We start from the raw sequence: 21,446 nt of genomic DNA on the forward strand, positions 1-21,446 counted from the left end.
GGCCATGATATGTAATAAGATGGACTGTTTGTTTAAATTTTAATTATTATTCATATATAACATCTACGTCTACTCCAAAACTTTTCCCCCTTACCCACCCCTACTAAGAATGACACTTACAGATTTTACTCTAAGTCCAGATGAGTTTAATGCAGTTAAATGCAATTTAACAGTGAGAGTTCACAACTAGGAGCACAAGTTTTGCCTTTGCGGTCAGCGGTTTGTTAGATATGCGCATGCGCTAGGATTCTTCATGTTCTTGGTCCATAGGGCGTTGTAGCAGTTTTGTTGGTGTTATAGTCAGCGTTTCCTGAGCATGGGGACTCCTTGGAGGCTGTCTCCCCTCCCCTATCCCTCCCTTTCTTTCCACTGTTTTATCAGTGTGACAGGTGCCTGCTTTTCTCCTCATGGCTGGGTTGCCTGGATTTGCCAGCCATGGGAGCGGTCTCCATCTGGGAGCTGGCTGCCAATAGTGGAAGCTCCTGGATGTCTCAGGCACCCAACATCCACTTTGCAAGGCAGTTGTTAACTCGTGAAACAGGGCTACTTAAGTTCAGGGGTGTCAATTTAGGGTTACGCTGTATACTGTCACCAATAGCAAAACTTCTGACAAGGATGATTTTAAAATTAATTTTCAAACTCTCTAAACAATTTATTACTACCAAAAGTTAAATTACACGTACACTTACAGAAGTTAAAGTGAAGGGGTGCCACTCCATACGTGAAATTTTTGGACACTTTAAAAATATGTACTGAAGAAGACAAATTAAAACAATAATTGCAATTAGATCCAATAAAAAAGTAATTTACACACAATTAAAATTTTATACATAACAAGAAAGTTAGGCCCGATGTAACCATGTTATGAAGGAATGGTCTGATTTATATTCAAACAGTCACATAAAATAGCGTAAAATTGATCTTTTTTTTTGTATTTCACAAGATAAGCACAAGCTATTGACAGACTGATGTTAAATCTCCCTTGTGCTTTGATGCCGTCATTTCAGAAATGGAATTCAAGTTTATTGTCACGGATCCTAAATAAAAGGTCAGTTTCATTTATAATATTTTTCAATTCAGCCCAAAATGACAGCTGTAAAACCTGCTACAATAAACAGTATTATGCATCTTCTGACCTCATTTTCAGCTAACCTCTTCCTACCATTTTCATACCCACCTAAATTCAGCTCTACTTTAGAAATTATCTACAGGTCAACTGGATGCAAAGCTCCATTCATTCATTCATTATAAAATTCAAGAAACTGAGAAAGAAACTTGAAATGCCTCAAAGATAAGGTACGTATTAAGTGGTTCACAATGAATTGAAATTCAGATTCCATGTTCACAAACATGAATTAATTTTCTCAAGTAGAGCGCTGATATTGCATGTATTAATTAAAGTGTGAACTTAAGTTTTTCCTTGAAAATGATGATCAAACTGGAAAATGAGAACAAAAACACATGGTTGTTAAGCATTATTTGTTCCCTTTGATGACTGTAACCTGGTTATAATAAACCCAAGCATCGTCCAAAAGGGACAGAGGCAGATGCTAGGGACTCCCTGCTGCTACAGGCATGTCTCTAGGTAATTCATTCTTAGACACACATCTGAAACTTTAATTTATTCAATACAGCCAGCATGAGATGGGGGACATTCAAATCCCTACCTGGCCGGCCTCACACCTAAAGCCTTGTTTTTTCATTTGAATCTCCATCACCTTTGAAGGATGTTTAATGACCTTGCAAAAAATACAAGACAGTATGGTCCAAAGACAACAATGGCACAAGAATCTCACAAAGTTGAAAACAATAACATTTAATTATTATCATAACATTTATAGCAAAGAACAGAATTTAAATTACTCACTTTGAGAATCTTGACTTCTTGAAATGATCTGTAGATTCTTAGAAGGCGCTCCAATAAATACAGAATAAGTGGTGCTACGACAAATTTCCATGTCTGGAGAAAAACCAGTGCAATAAACCACTTTACAGTTCTTTGCTGAGTGACCTAGCCAGCCTATGAATGGCTGCAAGGCTGCTGGTGACCTTGTATTCATTTGATACAGACCCCACTGCTTTTATCAAGTAAATTGTGTTGTAAGTTGTAACTCTAATTCCTATAATATGGCAGTTAATTTTTCATTTCAGTTAATTATTTTTAACTACAGTAGGTAATTTTTTTTAAACTCTAGTAGCTTTTTATATCAACTGTCCAGAAAAGGGATTTTCCTTTTGTTTTTGGAGTGTAGTTAAAAAGCTACACTTGAACTAGTGGTTGCCTGCCTTTGGGCGACCAAGTGAGTGAGTGAGTGATTTTATAAAACAGGGGCTTGGTTTTTTTAGGGGGTCTAAAAAGAAGAAGCCATTTTTTTTTTATCTGTTCTACTTGTCCAACGTACCCCTCCCTGATCTTCCCCTTTGCCTCTATCCTACCCCACCCTTTCTTCACAGGTTACCTTCCAAGTAAGGGGAATAATACCCCAAGTATATCCATCCCCTCCACAACACTTCTCACAGACATTTCATACTTCTCAAGACTTTCCTATTTACTCAGTCTCATACACCTCCTGGATTGCTAACTATTTCAAATAAGCCAGTGCATAACCCTAAAATTTGTTGGTTTTTGATAGCACTGGAGAGAAAAATTTTATCCAGTTCTTGAAAATTTTACCTAGTTAAAAATAAAATCACCTAGTTAGAAAAAAACTAACTAGTTAAAAATAAAATCACCGAGTTAGAAAAAAGCTAGCTATAGTTGAAAATGAAAATTAACTGAAATGAAAAATTAACTGCAACATATACATTAACATTAATTTTAAAAGCACAAAGGTTTTTGTCAAAACAAGGTCACCAGCAGCCTTACTTAATCTATTCTTAAGCCAGGTAACTTTAATAGCAACACCTGTAAAAATAATCTATGGCAAACTATGAGAGATTCATTGAATGAAATAATGTTATTACATTATTTTGCAATTAGTGTTAATGTCTCAAGCACATACAGTAACTGTTCCTTTTGTGTGAAGAGTTTTCCAAAGTCTCTTTTTTGTTAATATAAAGAACATGAAAGAACTACAGGTCTTCTCAGATCACCACTTGCTGGTATTCCCTTAATAAACCGCAGGTCCCAGTAACTTCACACAGTTGCAATGTAAGCTTCATGTATCAGTTTGTATGTAGTGCACTTACCAATGCTCCAGGAGCAGTGAATTGTGGTCTGATTAAGTAACAAGGATGTGCGTGATTTTCCCACAGCTTTACATCCATGCAAATTTCTGGATCATGTTCATCCACGTTGGTTTGGTAACGTAATAGGCCCCTGAAAAAAATAATTCATTTAAACTCAAAAGAATATCAAGGCACAATGGAATAACAAAACAGCTTTAAATTAATATCATTCTGGAGAACTCACCCAGTTCCATGAATCACAAGGCAGGCAAAGAACACAACAAACAAATGGTGTGTGAACCAAAAAATCTCGAAGTACGATCTCCTGGAATTAAAAAAGAATCAGATTTTGCTTCAAAGGATTAAAAGAGCCATAATTCTTTCAACCCAAACAAACCATTCAAACTACTACAAAAACTGACACAAACCGACCACATACAGCAACATTCTTGTTTTGTTGAACTGAACACTTGAATGGATATTTGTCTTGAAAGGAGTGCCGTGTTAAATTAAGCAGACAGGCCAGGAGTTTACAATCAACTCACTTGACTGTTTAATTCATTTGATAAAATGCTTTACATTACACTATCTACCTGATTCAGAATGGCTTATAATCTCTTTCTTATGATGTCAACGTCATTTAGCCTTGCTCTCTTAGACTAATAAACATGATTCATCACAATAATTATCTAGAATATTCCCTCCTTACACTTTATACCTCCCTCCAGTGACTTTCCCTACTACAAATTACCGGGTAATAAGAAAATCAGAGAAAGTCGACCATTCGCATGTACTTTTATTTTCTCTCGTTGGTTTTAGTTTCTTTAAAAAATTAATATACTTGTCTAGAAACTTTGATTATGTATAGGTCTGAGTCACAAATAACACTATACCTGCCAAGTGTCACGCCTAAGGTGTTATTGTCATGCCTGCAGATCGAAACCTTCGATGTCATGCCTACTCCCGCCTGTGTTCCAATTTCTCATGCCTCGTAGAAAAGTTAGAGCCATTACAGCATTGACTGACACATTTTGAAAAAAATTGTTAAAATCGAAAACATTGAAGTTTTTGATCTGCAGGCATGACAATCACACCTTAGGCGTGTCACTTGGCAGGTATAGTGTTCTTTGTGACTCAGACCTATACATAATCATAGTTTCTGAGTGAGGGTTATAAGGAGGTAGTAATATTATGAACATTCTATCAACTGTCACCAAATGCTCTTTTGTAGTCACATAATGTTGTTACAGGTACCTTATGAGTTCAGTTGCTGATGAGACCATTAGAATTAGAGTCAAAGTCATGATCAAACCGGACACTCCAGCAACTGGAAAAAAGGAAACATGTAAAACCCGAATTCCAAAAGAGGAACTTTTTCATAGTTGGCTGGTAACATAATGATATGACAGAGCTCACCTGTCTTGAAGAGTAATGTTACAGGATCCTAAAAATAAAATGTGACACTTGTTTATTTATTTATTTATTTATTTATTATTTATCCATTTGCCTTAGATACATATTACAATGAAACGGACCAAGGAACACATTAAATTTAAGGGCTTGAGGAAGGCTCAGGAAGCCATGGAGGCTTATAAGGAGAACTCCCTCTTAATAATCACAGCAAAGTTTAACTAAAAATGGGAAAATAGGGACAAAGAAAATACAAGATGGTTAAAAAAAAAATTTTAGAAAAAATTTACGGAGCAATATCATGAAACTAACAGGATGTACGGATAGTGTTGCTCATAATATTATTTCACCAAGTCTGACTTTTTTTTTGTTTGATTTTTTTTCCAACTTTATTGGAACTTGGGACTTTTATTGGAACTCGCGGATTCAGCAGGGGAGAGCATGAATGTACAGGTGGATCGAAGACCCAATTGCAAGGCACTAGAAAACAACAACAACTGTTACAATAATTTCTTCAATAACGACACCGTTATTACATGTATATTACAGCTAAACCAGCAGTTTATTTATCACCGCCCTCCTACATGTATCTATAACAACTTGCTATAGTCAGGCCAGTTGGCCATCGAAAAGAAACCCCAAAGGGTTCCACTGGGATTAAACCAGAAACAACCCAGCTGCTAGTCCAAACAGTACTAAGTAAACCCAGGAACCACAGATTACAACTCCAGTGCCCCAACTATGCAATCATGCCTTCCACCTGACCTGATAATTTGCCTTAATTGAGGAGCAGGATTATAATTTTATTTAATCCACACTAAACTCTCCTGATTATAATTATAATTACTATTAATTTTGATTTCAACATTGCCACCCACTCCCCTCCTTTGGAGATCCTCTATTATTGATCCACAAAGTCTAATATTCACAAATCTTACCAATCCAGGTTTTCGTACAGGATTGAGCCATGGATCATCAAGCTGGCTCAGTCGTTGTTCCAGCCTTGACACATCATTTTGTGAAAAGCTCTCTGTTAGATTCGTCAAGTTAAAACAATGTCCACAAACATGAACAACTAAAACAAAACGAAAATAATTACTTGCAATAATTGCTACTAATGCTTCATTAAGTGAAGGGGCTGGAGAATCTGCGAGCCAGCAAACCATGCGAGCGAGCGAGCCATGCAAATTTTGCATTTAAGTCTATTAAGCACCTGTTTCAAATAGCGCTGATCACTAAACACAGTTATAAGTCTATAGTAAGGTGCTTAGGGTTAAGGTTAGGGTTAGGGTTAGGGTTAGGGCCGGCCAGGACCCGAACCCGGACCACTCGCTCCGGAGTCGAGCACACTAACCATGAGGCCATCGCGCCTCCCGTAAGTCTATAGCAAGCACCCATTTTAAAATGGTTAGCTGTCAATGACTGTGTGACTCGCAAGTTGACTCGAATTTCTCCCCATGTTGGTTTACATGACTCGCAGTCATGGCTCACATAACTCACAGTCATGACTTGCGAAACCCTTGACTGTACAATTACCGGTACTTGCTCTACTTGGTCCCATGGATTTTGGGAAACAAGGGAAGAGTGCTAATTTGAGCTGGGGAACAGGAGAACAAAGCCAAACTATCTTTGGGAACAAGGGAACATAAAGCATAAGCCACTTTTAGGTATCAAAAAGCTGAGAGCAAGTTTGGAAGTATGTAACTTCAGGAAAAAGGGAACACATTCAATCAAACTTTTAAAGGTAACAAGGGTACAAGAAACACCCCCCCCCCCCCCTTCTTCCCCCTGGGAGGACCTTGTCCAAATTTTGCAACTTCAAGTTCTGTCATGTAAGAGCATAGGCAGCCCAAGTTCGCGTCACTAGGGAGCATGTAATAATTGATTACTAGTGGGAAGATGACCTTTGAGTGCAAGCGCTGTTGCGTTGCAGGCGGCCGTTGAGAATTTAAACGCGTTGTAAGACTTTGTATGGGAAATAGAATACCGTCGATTATGAAGCCTAAAAAACGCTCAATTTAATGTTCATTCAATAAAAGGGATGAAAATGACTCACCTCTGGTGTATTCTTGTGCCTTTTGAAGCTTATTTTACCGTTTTGGGAATTCCATGTTTTCAATGTTCTAAGACGAAGTCAAGGCTACACACTAAGATTTCGACCGTTGTCAGCTCCATGGTTACGAGAAGCCGCTGTGGGGATGGGGTAAGTGTTGTACATGAAATGACTGTACCTTGTCGGGTGGAGTTGATTTGACCTCGGACCCAAGCTCCAACCGTTAAATTCATCAGCTATTGTGTAATTGGAAGCAGAAAATGCTCATTTCCAGCCAAGTGCATGTGGCTTTAGCTTTGCGTGAAAAAATTGCCGCTGGGATGGATTTTCGAGTCGCAAACCGCCTCTGAGATGACAACGGTCGAAATCTTAGTGTGCAGCCTTGACTTCATCTTAGAACATTGAAAACACGGAATTCCTGAAACGGTAAAATAAGCTCCAAAAGGCACAAGTCATACACCAGAGGTGAGTCATTTTCATCCCTTTTATTGAATGAACGTTAAATTGAGCGTTTTTTAGGCTTCATAATCGACGGTATTTTATTTCCCATACAATGTCTTACAACGTGTTTAAATTCTCAACGGCTGCCTGTAACGCAACAGCGCTTGCACTCAAAGGTCATCTTCCCACTAGTAATCAATTATTACACGCTCTCTAGTGATGCGAACTTGGGCTGCCTATGGTAAGAGGAGGATGAAATAAGTTTAAAATGTAGGAAATTTTTATTATTTTATCATTTGCACTGTGGAATGCATATAAAATGGACTTCAGTAGTTTCAAATGCAAGCAAGCTTGCAAAAAAAACTTGAACTCTAGAATAGGAGGCATGCTAGACAGACACCTCATTTGTGAAAAACTATCCTGGACCATTTCAAAACATGTTGTCTTTAAGAAGTCTATTAAAGAGCCCTCTCAGATAAAAGCCCCGGGCAAAAAGGTTCAGTCTGTACAAGGATTTTTTCGCTTTTTTCAAGGATTTTTTTTACAAAAAATGGACTGAGATTGAGAGATAATAAATCAATTAAATTATAATTTAATTGATTTCTACATGTAGTTTTTGAACCATTACACCACTGACGCCTCAAACACCCTAGGATACCCCAAGTTCACATGAATTCAAGTAAAATCTCCTGGCGTTAGAAAGAGTAAAATCTCTTTTAAGTCTCACTACATTATACGCACTAGTGAAGAAGCAAATTGTATAAGCAGAGTACTTGTGAAAAGTGATGTTCTTGTCCAGCAGTCGCACAAAACGTCCACACCAACTATACTAAAAAGAAAAAATGAAATGAATATATAAATAATTTTATCATGTTCAACAAAATTTAATATTAAACAAGGGTTATCAATGATTTGTACATTAACTACCTTAGAATCTCATGATCATTGAAGAATCTCTTTCATGAAGGATCAAATGGTCTTTGAAGACCCAAGATTAACTTTTGTAAGGATTCAACTTAATGCAATAATCGCTGTGGTAATGGTGTAATATACCTTCAGAAAGATATAATGCTATTAGTTACAGGGTAATTTTATATACAAGACAGGTATGAAGAACTGTTTCACGGTGTGTCTCCTTAATTGACTGACTGTAGAGGTGATTAATCAGCAATTAACTAAACAATTACTCAGCAATGACATGATGAAATCAATAGAACAATTTGTGTGAAGGATCCCATTCACCATAAAAGAGAACGTCAAGAGAAAGTTGGATGAATTAATATTATTGTTAAAAAATGGAGTCATAGACTGAAGCGGTAACCAACTGGGTGGATTGGGCAGTTATAACCAGCTGGGTGGTAACCACCTGGGGTGGGTAGCCAATTTAACTGGGTGGGCGGTCGTAACCAACTGCATGGCTTTACCCATACCTGATGAAAATGTCAGAATCGGTGTCAGTATGAGACACGCCAATCTGACAATTCTCAAAGCCCATTTTGATGAACCAGTTGAAGAAGTGCTTCATGCAACCACAGCAATGGTTACACAGTGTTCAGGGAAGCGGAGATAAAGTGGGGATTTCACACGATACTTCTGGCAGGGTAGAACAGATATAATTATGTGAAAACCTTTTGTTACTCACTACAGCCTCAACATTATCTGGATATACCAGACTCATGTTTAAGCTGTTTTCCAGCACCTGGGAAGTATTAATAATGCACCTTAGAGATGTACTGGATGGGTATGATCGTGCATTAATTTTTTTATGAGAAGGAACTTGAGAAACTTGTAGGAGAAGAGGCTTGTTTCTCTATAAGATCAATTCAACACAGTTGGTTGACACTCAAGCATTAGGTAAAGGTGGTTCAAGCTACCAAGACTGACAACCTTCCCCGGGGGGGGGGGGGGGGGAGGGGGTACTCCCTTATAAGGGCTTAATGGGGACGTGCGGCCAGCCAGGGTATGTTTTTCGGGAGTTTTGTCTTGAACAGGGTATCGAATTTATCATTTTTTGTCTTAATCAGGGTATCGATTTATCAATTTTTGTCTTAATTAAACTGGGTTAAATGTCTTAAACAGGGTATCAAAAATCGGAATTCTGTCTTAAAATGGGTAGGAAAATCAGCGATATTTGTCTTAAACAGGGATACAGGGATACATCGAGTACCCCCCCCGGGCAACCTTCGGACATAAAGTAATCACAACTTAACCATCTGCAACCCGACAAGGAGGCAAATGCAGTGATACCAAATGCTTCTAAAGCCACTGCAGAATGCCAGCATACCAAGCTCTCTCTTAGGACAAGAATGTGGAATTCAAATCAGATCTGACACCTGCACTTTGTTTCAGATTACTATGCTATTGTCGTGCTTTTTGCACCCTTTCCTTTTAACTCCTGGTGGCTAGGTCAGTGGGACAACATTATTTCTCTCAGAGCCTAGTTCATCAGGAGTTCTTGTAGCTCAATGCAAATTGGTTGGACCATCAGACTGGTGTAACAGGGTGTGTAAATCCCATTTCATGCTTCCCCTTCAGGTGACCATAGCAACTTACATACATTAACAAGGATATTTCAAAATGTTTTGGGAAACATATTTACAAATCCTCTACTGATTACATTGTATAGGGCATTTACAACATCCTCAGTCACAAGGTCCTTGAGAATAAGAACTCAAGTAATTACTTACATTAAGACTACTTCTGATGAAAGAGATGATATTACGACACATGGAGAGTAGCACCAACACACAATTAAAGTTTAACACCATGGCAGCACCACGAGCAACAGGTAAACCACCCTAAAAAGGTACAATTATTATTTTTACTAACATAATTTTAAATCTTTCAGATCATTCACAGGATTTGCCAATATTATATTTAGCTGCTCATTTATTCTACCATATAGACTACAAAATTAATGTTTAAAAAATTTTTGTTGATTGATTCAAAGATCTAGCGATCAAATAAATATAATAAAAAATATCATCATGCACTAACTTCGTTTTTTTTAGCTATACTGTAAGTTTAAGCTAATTTTTTCCACCTTCATGTATATGCCATAATAATAACAAGTACTTTTAAAAATGCGCCTATATCGCTTAATTAAAGAAAAGAAGGCAAGATATGTTGAGATACAATGTTATTCCAAAATGGTTATAAGTATAATAATAATAATTATTATTATTATTATTGCCATTCTCGTTTCCCAGATCCCACCGTTTCTCCTAGCCGGAGGGGCCTTTGCACAAGAAAACAAAGGGCCCTGGAGAAATAGGAAATTATATTTTTTTCATTGGTTAGCTTGCAAAAAATAAAATCTTGAAGTGGAAGTAAAACTGGTCGATGTGGCATGATGTGGTAAAATGATCAAAGTGTTTTTGTTCAAAACTATGACATTACTTGTTGCTTCTTTCTGGTCAATACGAAGGGAGACGTTCTCCATGTCCAGGCCCCTTAGAGCTTCACATAGAGACTCTTCAAATGTACTGCTTCTGAGCACCGCCATGTTTTGTGAGTACTGTTGAAAACTCATATATTAACTCTGGAACTCTAATTTTCTTCTATGTTGACCACGTAACATACGTTAACATGTTACATGCAAATATTAAGTTCTTCCTTCCTTTTGCTTTTTGCTTTTTCTTTTTTTTTTCCCTTTTACCTGCTTTCTAGAACCTAAATTAGCCAGGGAACTAACAAGATAACCAAATGGTTCATTTAGCTTCCTTGCTTGCACATCATTATTTTTCACTAATAATTAATTAAATTCTATATATTTCCTTTACAAGATTGTAAACATCAACCAGGTACGCCAAAAAAAAAAAGATAATAAAGATGATGATGATGATGATGATGATGATAATTATTATTATTATGATTATGATTAGTATGATTATGATTATTATTATGATTATTATTATTATTATTATGATTATTATGATTATTATGATTATTATTATTATTATTATTATTATTATTATTATTATTATTATTATGGAAGTCCTAAAATCTGGTACTGCAAATCCAATATCTCCAGAACCCTTCGTTTTCTCGTGCAAAGGCCCCACCAGCTAAGAGAAACGATGAGATCTGGCAACAAAAATGTATAATATTGCATAATTGCATTGAACACTTAGGCCCCTTAACAACCTACATGTGCTCTGTTTTCACACCACATAAAACTATAACACTAAACTGTGCACTGTCTTACAAATTTCTGTACCTTGATTATTACTCCCAAGTAAGCGTATTTCTTTGATGTTCTATAATTCATGTAGGTGGTGAAAAACAGGATGACATTTATTGTCATCCATATGACCTGAAGACATAAAGACCAGTAAATGACAAAATTACTACTTAACCAGCCAGAATAAAAATCAAACTTTGATCCCTGAGGGAAAATAAATTAGGGAGGACACATACAAGACTGCTAAATTTGTAAAACGAATTAACCCATTGATTCCCAGGAGTAAGACTTTTACAGATTTTACTCTGTCTAATGCCAGACGATTTTACTCGTCAAGTGGGGCATCCTGGGAGCCTGAGCAGTGAAAGGGTTAAAGATGGCAAAACTATTCTGGGGGTGGGGGTAGGGGGAGAGGGACAGGGGGAGAGGGACAGGGGGTGAGGGATGAGGGGTAGGGAGTGAAGGATACCATAACTGAAACAACCCAAACCCTTACAAAAATGCTAAACTTAGGCCTAAACGTTATCTTAAAGCATAGTGTTCAGGCCTCAGGTTATCATTTTTGTAAAGGTTTGGAGTACCCTTTACTGACCCCACCCCCTACCCCCCACCCCCCTGGAATAGTCATGCCAGCTAAAGATATCCAAATGTAGGAAACCGAAATATGTTAATCAGAGTGTCATTAAGTTTTTAAACTTCTGCTGCATAGGTATCAGATATGCTTCAACGAATTTCTCCTGTGTAGCAAAGTGACACACTTAATTTATCTAAGTTTTCATTTTACTTAAAAAATTCCATGGTTAATAAGTTAGTTTCGATCACATGGTATATAACTTCAATATTATAAACAGAATACATACTTGAAAATGCTTTTATACTTAAGAAATAATGATGAAAATTGATATTTTATCTGCTTATTAATCATTGGACGGTATGCAAATTTAGTTATATACACTTATATGCTAATAACAGGTCCCGTACACATGAATGATTCTGAATGTAATATATTGGACTCTGAAGAAAGAAAGAACTAACCAACTTACTTCCTTGAAAAAAATGGCATTAATGGACCATATATAGTAAACTCTGGTTTCACTCAAGCAGGGCAAACATAAACATAATAATTTTTATTTGTTGCTAATTATTGTCCTTTTGTCTTACAAAATGCTTTGATGATCAATTCACTGCAGATTTTGTGTTATTTTGCTGGTCAATGATTTTATTGGTAGTGAAAAACAGCATTAATGCTGTCATATTTTATGTTTTAATTTGCCACTTGAGACAGTCACCAAATTTGACTAGCTAAAAATGACAGCTTTTGCTGTCCTGACTGTCACTTCGACGCCATTTTTTTTGGAGTTACATAATTTGTGTGTAATTTAACAAAAAAATGACAATTGTCTTGAGCAGGTTATAATTTCAAAGTTACAAGATTTCATTTCCAAAATCAACCTTTCAAGCGTGACTTTGTACCGCAAACTGATCATGAGAACGACACATAAATTTAGCATGCATTTAAAAGGAAACTATGCAGATAAGCTAGTCATGCCTCTGGTAAAACATTAAACAGCACTTGACCACATATTTAGGTAGACTTCACAGTTACAGACTTCAACTGAAAGGCTTACCACAAAGAGATATCTGGGAACGTCGTTCCGCGAGAAACGCGACAAGAAACCAGCCATTATTTTTGAGTAATCTCCGGCTTAGATCGATCGTCCTGGATAAAGAGATAGCGAATCAAACAGAGCACAACAGAGGACAAATCACTGTGTTTAAGCATTTGGGTTACATGATATATAAGGGGCAGTACTTATCGCAAATTGTGTGGGAAAGAGTTCTCGCGTGACCCTGGTTTTGATTTTCCAAGTTGATCAGAACTTAACTTATATTTTTTAAACAAATTTTCTGTGAAAGCGGTTTCTTGTCAATCAATTTACGCCCACGTATTTTAAAAATAAACTCCCAAAAATAAGCTTACTTCTGCGCTTGGCTGCCGGGTGTCTAGAAAACTATGACCTAAGACCTAAGACCTAAGACCTAGAAACCTAAGACCTAGAAAACTAAGACCTAGAAAACTATAGAATATATAAAAATCATTAAATTTCTTATGTAAAATAAAATCCCAACCACTTGCCAACAGTGTATAGACCCATATCACTCAATGTCCAAACAAAAGATTTTGCCCGTCGAACCTCTCATTCAATGTGAGGCTGGACGGGCAAAGACAATGCAAAGACAAAGCCTTTATTCCCCATGGACTCCAAAATGGCCGCCGAGTGATAAAGGTGAATTGGCTGCCTTCTCGTCTGAAATGCACCCAAGGTGGGAAATGAACCGTGACTCACGTTGATTCCTTGCTAATTTTTTTTTTCTTAAATTCTGTTTTCTTTCTTTGCTTTCCTTTTCTTTCAAGTGATACAGAACTTAAAATAATTAAATTGAGCAAGCTCCAGAAGCCACAACGCACCGTAACCCGTAACAACGTGAAAGTTCCCCATATACTTACCAGACGCAAAGTCATTACTTTTCTATCTTTCGGCGACTGTGATCAAGGGTACACGTCACATTGGTACACTTTTCGTACGTTTTCCTTTCCAAAAAGGAATGCCCTCTCAAAACATGCTAGCGAACTAACGACACTGTCGACCAACCGGTGGTACAATCGTTGTTTGGAAGCGCTCTCCCATGCAGCTCCTGTGAACCGTGACAATGGTGGCCTACCATCAACCGCCCCAATGGTGAGGGGATGGGATATCCTCTCAATACCACTACCACTACCACCGGTACCTGCTACCACCACCACCACCACCACCATCACCCCAACAGGAAAATAAAATTGTTCGTGTTCCAAGGCGGGAAAACGAAAACTGGGAGCCTGGAGCAGGCTTGAGCAGGCTATTTTGTAAGTACTCCCCAGTACACTCTCGGGAAAGGAAAGAACGCCTGGTGAAAATGTACATTGTGAGTTCTTGCTGGGAATGATGATACGGCGGTATTCCGTTCCTCGGCTAGTTTCTAGAGATCTAATGGTAAGCCTGGTAAACAGCGTTCGAAGGTTTGCTTCCAAAGAAGTCCACGATTGGAGTGACGACAAAGGAATTACAGGGAGAAAGAGAAGATCTAAAAAGAAATCAAAACGCATTATGCTGGACCCTGATGAAGAATTCATGCAAATGTGGAGTACCACGGAAGGATATATTCAAGATCAGATTGAACAGGCTACAACTGGAGTGAAAAAGTCCAGACGACAATATGTGAAATTTTGGGGCCACAATGTAAGCACACTTCCATTAGCTAGCGAGCTGACAATGGAAGAAAGAAGAGAGTTACTGGATGACGATATGTCTGTCGAGTTTAAGATCCCAAAGGCAGGAGACTTTGTAAGTTTATTTCCAGTATATAAATCTCTCAATGTCGATGAAAATGAGGACAATATGGAAAGCAACGAAGAAATGGCCGAGGATGGAAGTCGAAAAACATCAGAATCGGATGAAATGGATGATTCAAACATATCGTCATTCCAAGACTTGAAAGTTCATTCAAAACTCGTGGTTAAGCTAACACAACGTGGAATTGAAACACCGACACCAATACAAAAGATAGCGATACCAATGATCCAGAAAAACAAAAGTATCTTGATTCACTCCGAGACGGGATCTGGTAAAACATTGGTTTTCTTGCTGCCAGCCATCCAGGATCCCGGCAAAGGTTTTGGTACAGTAATTGTTGTACCCACCAGAGAACTGGCAAGTCAAATGCTGTTTGAGGCACATCGGCTTTTGGGGAACAAAAATGCTGTGGAATCATTTGTAAGTTTCATAATTTGTTACGTTGTGACTTGCTCGTGTAACATGTTCATTGACAACACAAGAAGCCAATCATCGTAAGAGTGATATTCATTAATCTTAGAGATGTCTAGATATATCACAGACTGAATAGCAGTAAAAATGCCCATATTCTCACTGGTTGTGGTTGCACTACAGGGTTAAATTTGTGATTAGGCATGCTAGCTAATCACGCTTTCGCTTAAGTTTGTGTGTGACCCCCAAAAAAGTTGATTTTAGAAGCGGCAAACCTCAAAGAGCTAATGCATGATCTACATGTAAAGTGTGTGAAAAAGTAGGATTTATCTTCATCTCGTGCCTAGCGCTTGTAAGCTCAAAAATTACTTCCGTCTGGTTATTGTTAGCATTGGCAAATAAGAGAGAAGAAATCATAAAGAAATCCTGAATTGTCAAGTTGTGACACCTTCGCAATTTTTGGGAAGGTGTCACAACTTGTTGCAGGCTGTCAGCCTGTGACAACTTTGACTTGTCACTCGCGAGCAGATTGCTAAATCATGACTACAAATAGGGCCTCCTGATGGATATGCTGAATTTTCCAGGTGTCTGTAAGAGACCATAATAATTGTTATTATTGCTTAAATCATGTGAGGATCACTTCTCTCTTTCATCTATCGCAGGCACTTCAAATATATACACTTCTTTCAAAGAATAATAAATAACAAATTTTAAGCATTTGCCTTTTTGTTTGTTTTATTTTTTTACTGAATGAACATTTATGTACATGACAATTACACTATAGGCTTCCTGAAATCAGAGGTGTTATGTACTAAGCATTAGTTTGTTTTTAAACTGATTAAGTGCCTTATTGGTTTGATGAAAACAAGGAAGGAATAATTCTGTATAATTATACATTTGCTACCATGCATATACCCACCATGGGATCAGTCTCCATCTAGGAGCTTGCTGCCTGAGTGGTGGAAGCTCCTGGATTTCTCAGGCACCCAACCTCCATTTTGTGGGAGGCGCGGTGGCCTCATGTTTAGTGTGCTCGACTCTGGATCGAGTGGTCCGGGCCAGCCTGATGGGCCTGATGGGCCTGATGGGCCTTTTGGCTCGTAAGCAGTGACTTTACCTTATACAACAAAAAGGGAATTGCAAACTGGAGCCACTTTGAGTTTCCGTGGTAGGTAAAGCAGTTTTTACTGTTTAATGCCGGCTAATTTAAGACATTGAGAGTACCTGCGCATCATTTTTTTCAGCAATGTATGGCCAAATCCCCAGTATATCTCTTGCATATCACTTATTACAATGCCATCATATCACAATAATACTGGTATTTACTAGGTGAGTGGTGTGGACTTGGCAAAGCAAGAAGCAAGACTTGAAGATAGTGACAACAGACCATTGATTGTCATTGGCACTCCAAAAAGACTTCTAGAAATTGTTGAAAAGGATCCTTTACTTGTACATCGAACAAAGAGAATCATAATGGATGAAGTTGACAAGGTTCTTCTTCCTCTTAAAAAAAGATCGTCAAGAAAGAAAGTTGTTTTGCGGGAAAATCACCCCAGACCTGCCAGGCTCTTAGTGGAAAAGATCAGAGAGCACTCAAGGGTTTGTACTTTTGATAACCCAGCCTTTGATTTTAATACCCTTAAGGATGGTGCCTACTAATTCAAAGGTATTTTTGCGCGATTTACTGAATGTGTGGGAAAAGCAGATCTTAACAACTGCAGATATTGAAATCCAAAAAGAAAATTGGGTGTAACCACGCATTTTTTGACGATAATTAATCAACACTATTCGTAAATAGCTTTAAAATACAAAGCAATGTATGGCATTCTTTTGCAAATTGAAGCTTAATTATCTCTGAAAAATGCATGGTTTCTTTTTCAAGAGCACTTGCTAAGTTCTGCTTTATCCGAATAGTTTTGAACCACGCAAAAATATTCCTGTATTAATAAGCATCGCCGATTGGAAATCCGAGTGTCTTGAGATGCGCAGAACATATGCGTAATAACAATAGTAGGCACTGTCCTTAATTAAACATGATTTGACACCAAAAAACACAGAGAGTGGCTGCCCTGTTTTAAAAACATTTTCAGAGAATAATAGCTCCAGAGCTAAATTAAAGTAAATAAATATAACAAAGTGAAAAACAGGTGGAGGGCTTTAAAAATTATTGATACCGTGGTCACCTGGCAGGGCTGTCAACCCCCAAGCTCTTCAAATATTGAGAATTGATAGCGATGGGATGATAGATGACGTCATAACACTTGTGACGTCATTTCTGATGACGTCATATTGCGTCTTTTACACAAAAAGAAAGTACACTGTCACACAACCTAGGCAAACGTCAAAAAATGTGTGAAAAAGATGCCATAATGTGATTGGTTTATTTCAGACCAATCGCATTATTGCTCAAATTACAATCCGTCAATAGCAACGCTTGCAAGAACGTTTTATCAGAGTTTATGAGGAAAATAAACGTTTGAATTTTATCATCAATGTTAATTTAACTCAAAAAACCAAACTTTGGCGAATAATCAGGAGATTTCAGATTGTAATCTTGAGATCAGGAGATTTGCTCCAAAATCCGGAGTCTCCCGGATTATCCGGGAGAGTTTACAGAACTGACCTGGGTCCACAGTAATTGGCTCGGGCCGCTGAGGGTTCCCTTCCACATTCTTGTTATTTTAATATTTACTTGTTTACTTATTATTATTATTATTATTATTATTATTATTATTATTATTATTATTATTATTATTATTATTATTATTATTATTATTATTATTATTATTATTATTATTATTATTGTAATGTATGATCTGTTGGCGAAGCTAATAAAATTAATTCTTAAAAAATATTATAATAAACCTCTTGTATTGGTGTCTTTCAAATTTGGTGCAGATGTGCAATAAGAAATGAATGCTTTGCAACCTGGATTCAGCACTTTTCGTTGAAAGAGTGAGCTTCTTAAATTTTTTCGACAGTTGTGATATTTTTTTGTATCAAGATTTTCTTGTTTAATCTTAGGTTAGGCCAATTCAGCTAATAGCAGCTTCAGCAACTGTCAATGATGAGCTACAGGAGGACTTGAGCGACCTTGGTTGGGGAGATCATGTAACAGTCATTCAGTCACCTTCATTTGTTGGAAAGCAACGTAACATTCCATCCTGTATTAAACACCAGTATGTTGTTTTTGACGACTCTTTTGGAAGAACCAAAGCCCAAATTCTTGCAAGGTATTTCGATGTTGACTCAAAAATGATAAATTTATAGCCCAGCCACATTCAATATTATTTTGTTGTCTGACACACTGCAGAAGACCATTTTGGTGAAGCATGGGCAAGAAAACGACTCACACTCAAAAAAGACTAATAATAGACCGATTGCATAAATGGCGGCCAAAAATGTATTCTTTTGTTTATGTGCTAATTAGACTCACTAGCCTCGCTCTCGAACAACATTTCTATTGTATTTTGTCCATGCAAACAAGGCTAGTGAATCTAATTAGCACATAAACAAAAGAATACATTTTTGGCGGCTATTTATTCAATCGGTCTATTTCCTTCTCTTTTCAAAGCTTGTTCACTTAGCCTTGTCATACTAAACAATATCCTAACAATTTAAATAACCAGGACCATTATTGTAGAACATTACTTGTTTAAGCATTGTTTCCAGTTTCTCTTGGGACTTACAATGAGTAAACAACGAGAATTGTCATGGTATTAATTTTTTGAAAGTGGCCTATGGAAATTCATGGTACAGTTGTTTAAAAAAAAGAGCCACATGTTCACTGTAAAGACAACTGCCAACAAAACGTTAATGAATGGATTTATTTAATAAAGTAACGATGAATCAGTGCTATCCTCTTGTTTTGAGTCTTCCAACAAATGCTTGCAACTGCTGACATTTTCAACTTTCCAAAACTCACTGATTACTCCTAATAATCTGTTCTAGAATTTTCCGAGAATCAAAGCAGAAGTCAGCACTGGTCTTCATTCACCGACTTCACTCTGTCGATAACTTTGTTTGGGAGTTGAGGGACCTAGGTTTAAATGCTGTAGCTCTTTACAAGAAAGTTGCAGACCAAGATCCTGAACAATTTAAGGAATTTCTTGAGCACTTTCGGACTGGAAAAATAGATATTGTGGTTGGAAATGAGGAAACTGTGAGGGGTTTGGACTTCAGGGAATTAGATCATGTTTATTTGATGGAAGTTCCCAAAGATATTGATGAGTATCTGCATCTTGCTGGAAGAGTTGGTCGCCAAGGGAGACCAGGAACTGCGACAACTATAGTGTCCACAGGGGACCCAGGAGACGAACGCAGAATCAAACTGGAATACAAAAGACTTGAATTGCCATTTGAAGAAGTCATTTTGGATGAAGATTTTTAACGCAGTTCTTAATACTTTCATACAATGTATTTGTGACAAAATGTTGATTTAACCCATTGACTCCTTGCTGTGAGACTTGATAGATTTTACTGTCTAACACATTATAGTTTTACTGGTCAACTGGGGGAACCCTTGGGGAACAATGGGGTAAAGCAAAATGAGTCGTGTAATTCAGGATGACTGGTAAAAGCCTCATGTTTTTGCACGTAATTGTGACTATATTGTAACCAGTAAACAGCAAAGTAACATGTATGCCAGTCTGATCAGTTTATTAAAAAGTACCGGACGGGTATCATTACTAAAATAATTGTTACATCACTTTATGAGAGTAAATTTGAAATGCCAAATATGGCCTAACATTCTGGTTTCACCTGATATAACTAACACATTTTTCGATTGTTGCTTTATTTCACTTTGCCTGAAAAGCTGCAAGGTATTTAAAAGGGAAGAGGAAACTGAGAAAGAAAGCTGCTTTTGTAGTTTAAGAGTGAGAAGGAATGCAAATTTAAAATGACTATTAATTTTCAAAGAGATCTACATGTACATTGTACCTCTTACATTGAGTTAAGGATGAGTATTATGTAAAACAAACACCAGAATATTATCGTTTCCAGGTTAACATAAGTCAAATAACTGAAGCACACCACTAGCTATGATTAAGTACAATGTATGATTCCAAACATATCTAAGGACACTTCCATTTGACAGAACTGACCAGCCAGACCTGGCATTACTCTACAATGCCTTGAAATTAACATGAAAAATGAAAATGTTCCTTCAACTTGTTGCATTTTCTTTGCAAACTCAGGACAGGTCTGGCTGGCCAGTTGTGACAAAAAGGATGCCCCAACTCCCCTAAGTATAACTAAGTTGTTCAATCCCTTGTTAAAAGCACAAGCATTAAAACATATATCCCCTTTGATCTGCAAAACAGTTGTATTTTTTTTTTCTAACACAAGCAACGCGGTAAATACATTCGAACAAAAGGTCTGGAGCGGGCATGTGAGGCTTGCGCACTTCACACGCGAGGATCACGCTTACGGCGCCTTCGCGCCTTCCAAAAAGGGAAGAAAACTACTATTTTGCAGTCTATATGCCCTTGGAATTTTTTATTTTTTCCATGTCGTCAAAGAATAAGCTCTCTAGTGGGCTGAAAAAGTCAGTGTTATTTAGAGACTATTTAAATTTTACCCAAGTTTTCAGTTTGGTGAGGATCTGTATGAATTTACAAGGCTCACTTAATATGAATTGCCATTTGTAACAATTAAAACAATTAATACTCTCTGTGACATTCAGATCTCCCCTGCCAAATATTCATCATAACTTCCAAAATCAGAAGCACTAATGTAAAAAGTTCCACTATCACTTCTTTCTTTTTCAGTAAGCTGTTGAAAGCTTTAAAATATGAAACTCTGATTAATTTAAACCAGGAAAGTTGACATATGTGGAATTGCTGTAACACATGACTCCTTAATTGCCACTTAAATTATTGGTACTTTCATAGGAAACCAATTGAAAGCATTTTGGCCTTGCAACTGAACAGCTAGAGAACATGGACTTAATACCAACCTGGTAAACAGAAATGCACATCACTAGAAAGCTGTTTTGTTGGGAACAACCACAAATTTATAATAATATTATTTTAGGTTAAAGTTGTTGAAGATTCTAACTGGAACATACATCTTTTACAATCCATTTCTGGTGGCTGGGAATACTGAGAATAGTCATTAGAGAAGACACTCTTTAGAGCTTGTACCAATGAATCTTTTAAAAGCCAAAAAATAAGTAATCATGCTCTCTCAACTGATCTTTCACACAATCCAACCTCGGCAGATGTTGAGGAAGGAGGATTGCCCTGTCTGGTAGGCAAGTCAATACTGCGGCGTGGATAAGTACTAGCAAAACCACCTGAGTCATGAAGTGGAAAGTGGATAGCGCTATCCACCTACCAGGCAATTGATCTGGTTTAATGCTGATAGAAAACGTCAGCCAACCAAC

General features: G+C 37.4%; 1 protein-coding gene and 1 pseudogene across 1 annotated transcript; one reads left to right on the top strand and one right to left on the bottom strand.

Annotated features, from left to right (window-relative positions):
- LOC137995218 (NADPH oxidase 1-like) overlaps nucleotides 1-14,050 on the bottom strand; it is an 18,525-nt pseudogene extending 4,475 nt beyond the window's left edge.
- A 128-nt stretch (nucleotides 14,051-14,178) lies between these two features.
- Nucleotides 14,179-21,441, top strand: LOC137996630 (DEAD-box ATP-dependent RNA helicase CshC-like). The gene is made up of 4 exons (XM_068842135.1): nucleotides 14,179-15,067; nucleotides 16,388-16,657; nucleotides 18,083-18,291; nucleotides 19,010-21,441. Exons 1-4 carry the CDS (start codon nucleotides 14,237-14,239, stop codon nucleotides 19,446-19,448), a joined length of 1,749 nt encoding a protein of 582 aa, XP_068698236.1. The 5' UTR covers nucleotides 14,179-14,236; the 3' UTR covers nucleotides 19,449-21,441.
- The last annotated feature ends 5 nt before the right edge of the window (nucleotides 21,442-21,446 follow it).

This window comes from Montipora foliosa, chromosome 3 (genome assembly GCF_036669935.1).
Source record: "Montipora foliosa isolate CH-2021 chromosome 3, ASM3666993v2, whole genome shotgun sequence".
In the NCBI taxonomy this organism is placed as follows: Eukaryota; Metazoa; Cnidaria; class Anthozoa; order Scleractinia; family Acroporidae; genus Montipora; species Montipora foliosa.

What these genes read in the sequence shown, in the direction of transcription:
- LOC137996630 (XM_068842135.1), top strand. Translation starts at nt 14,237, where the DNA reads ATGATGATACGGCGGTATTCCGTTCCTCGGCTAGTTTCTAGAGATCTA. An exon ending in AAAATGCTGTGGAATCATTT is followed by an intron (nt 15,068 to 16,387) that starts GTAAGTTTCATA and finishes GGTATTTACTAG; the next exon opens with GTGAGTGGTGTGGACTTGGC. An exon ending in AGATCAGAGAGCACTCAAGG is followed by an intron (nt 16,658 to 18,082) that starts GTTTGTACTTTT and finishes GTTTAATCTTAG; the next exon opens with GTTAGGCCAATTCAGCTAAT.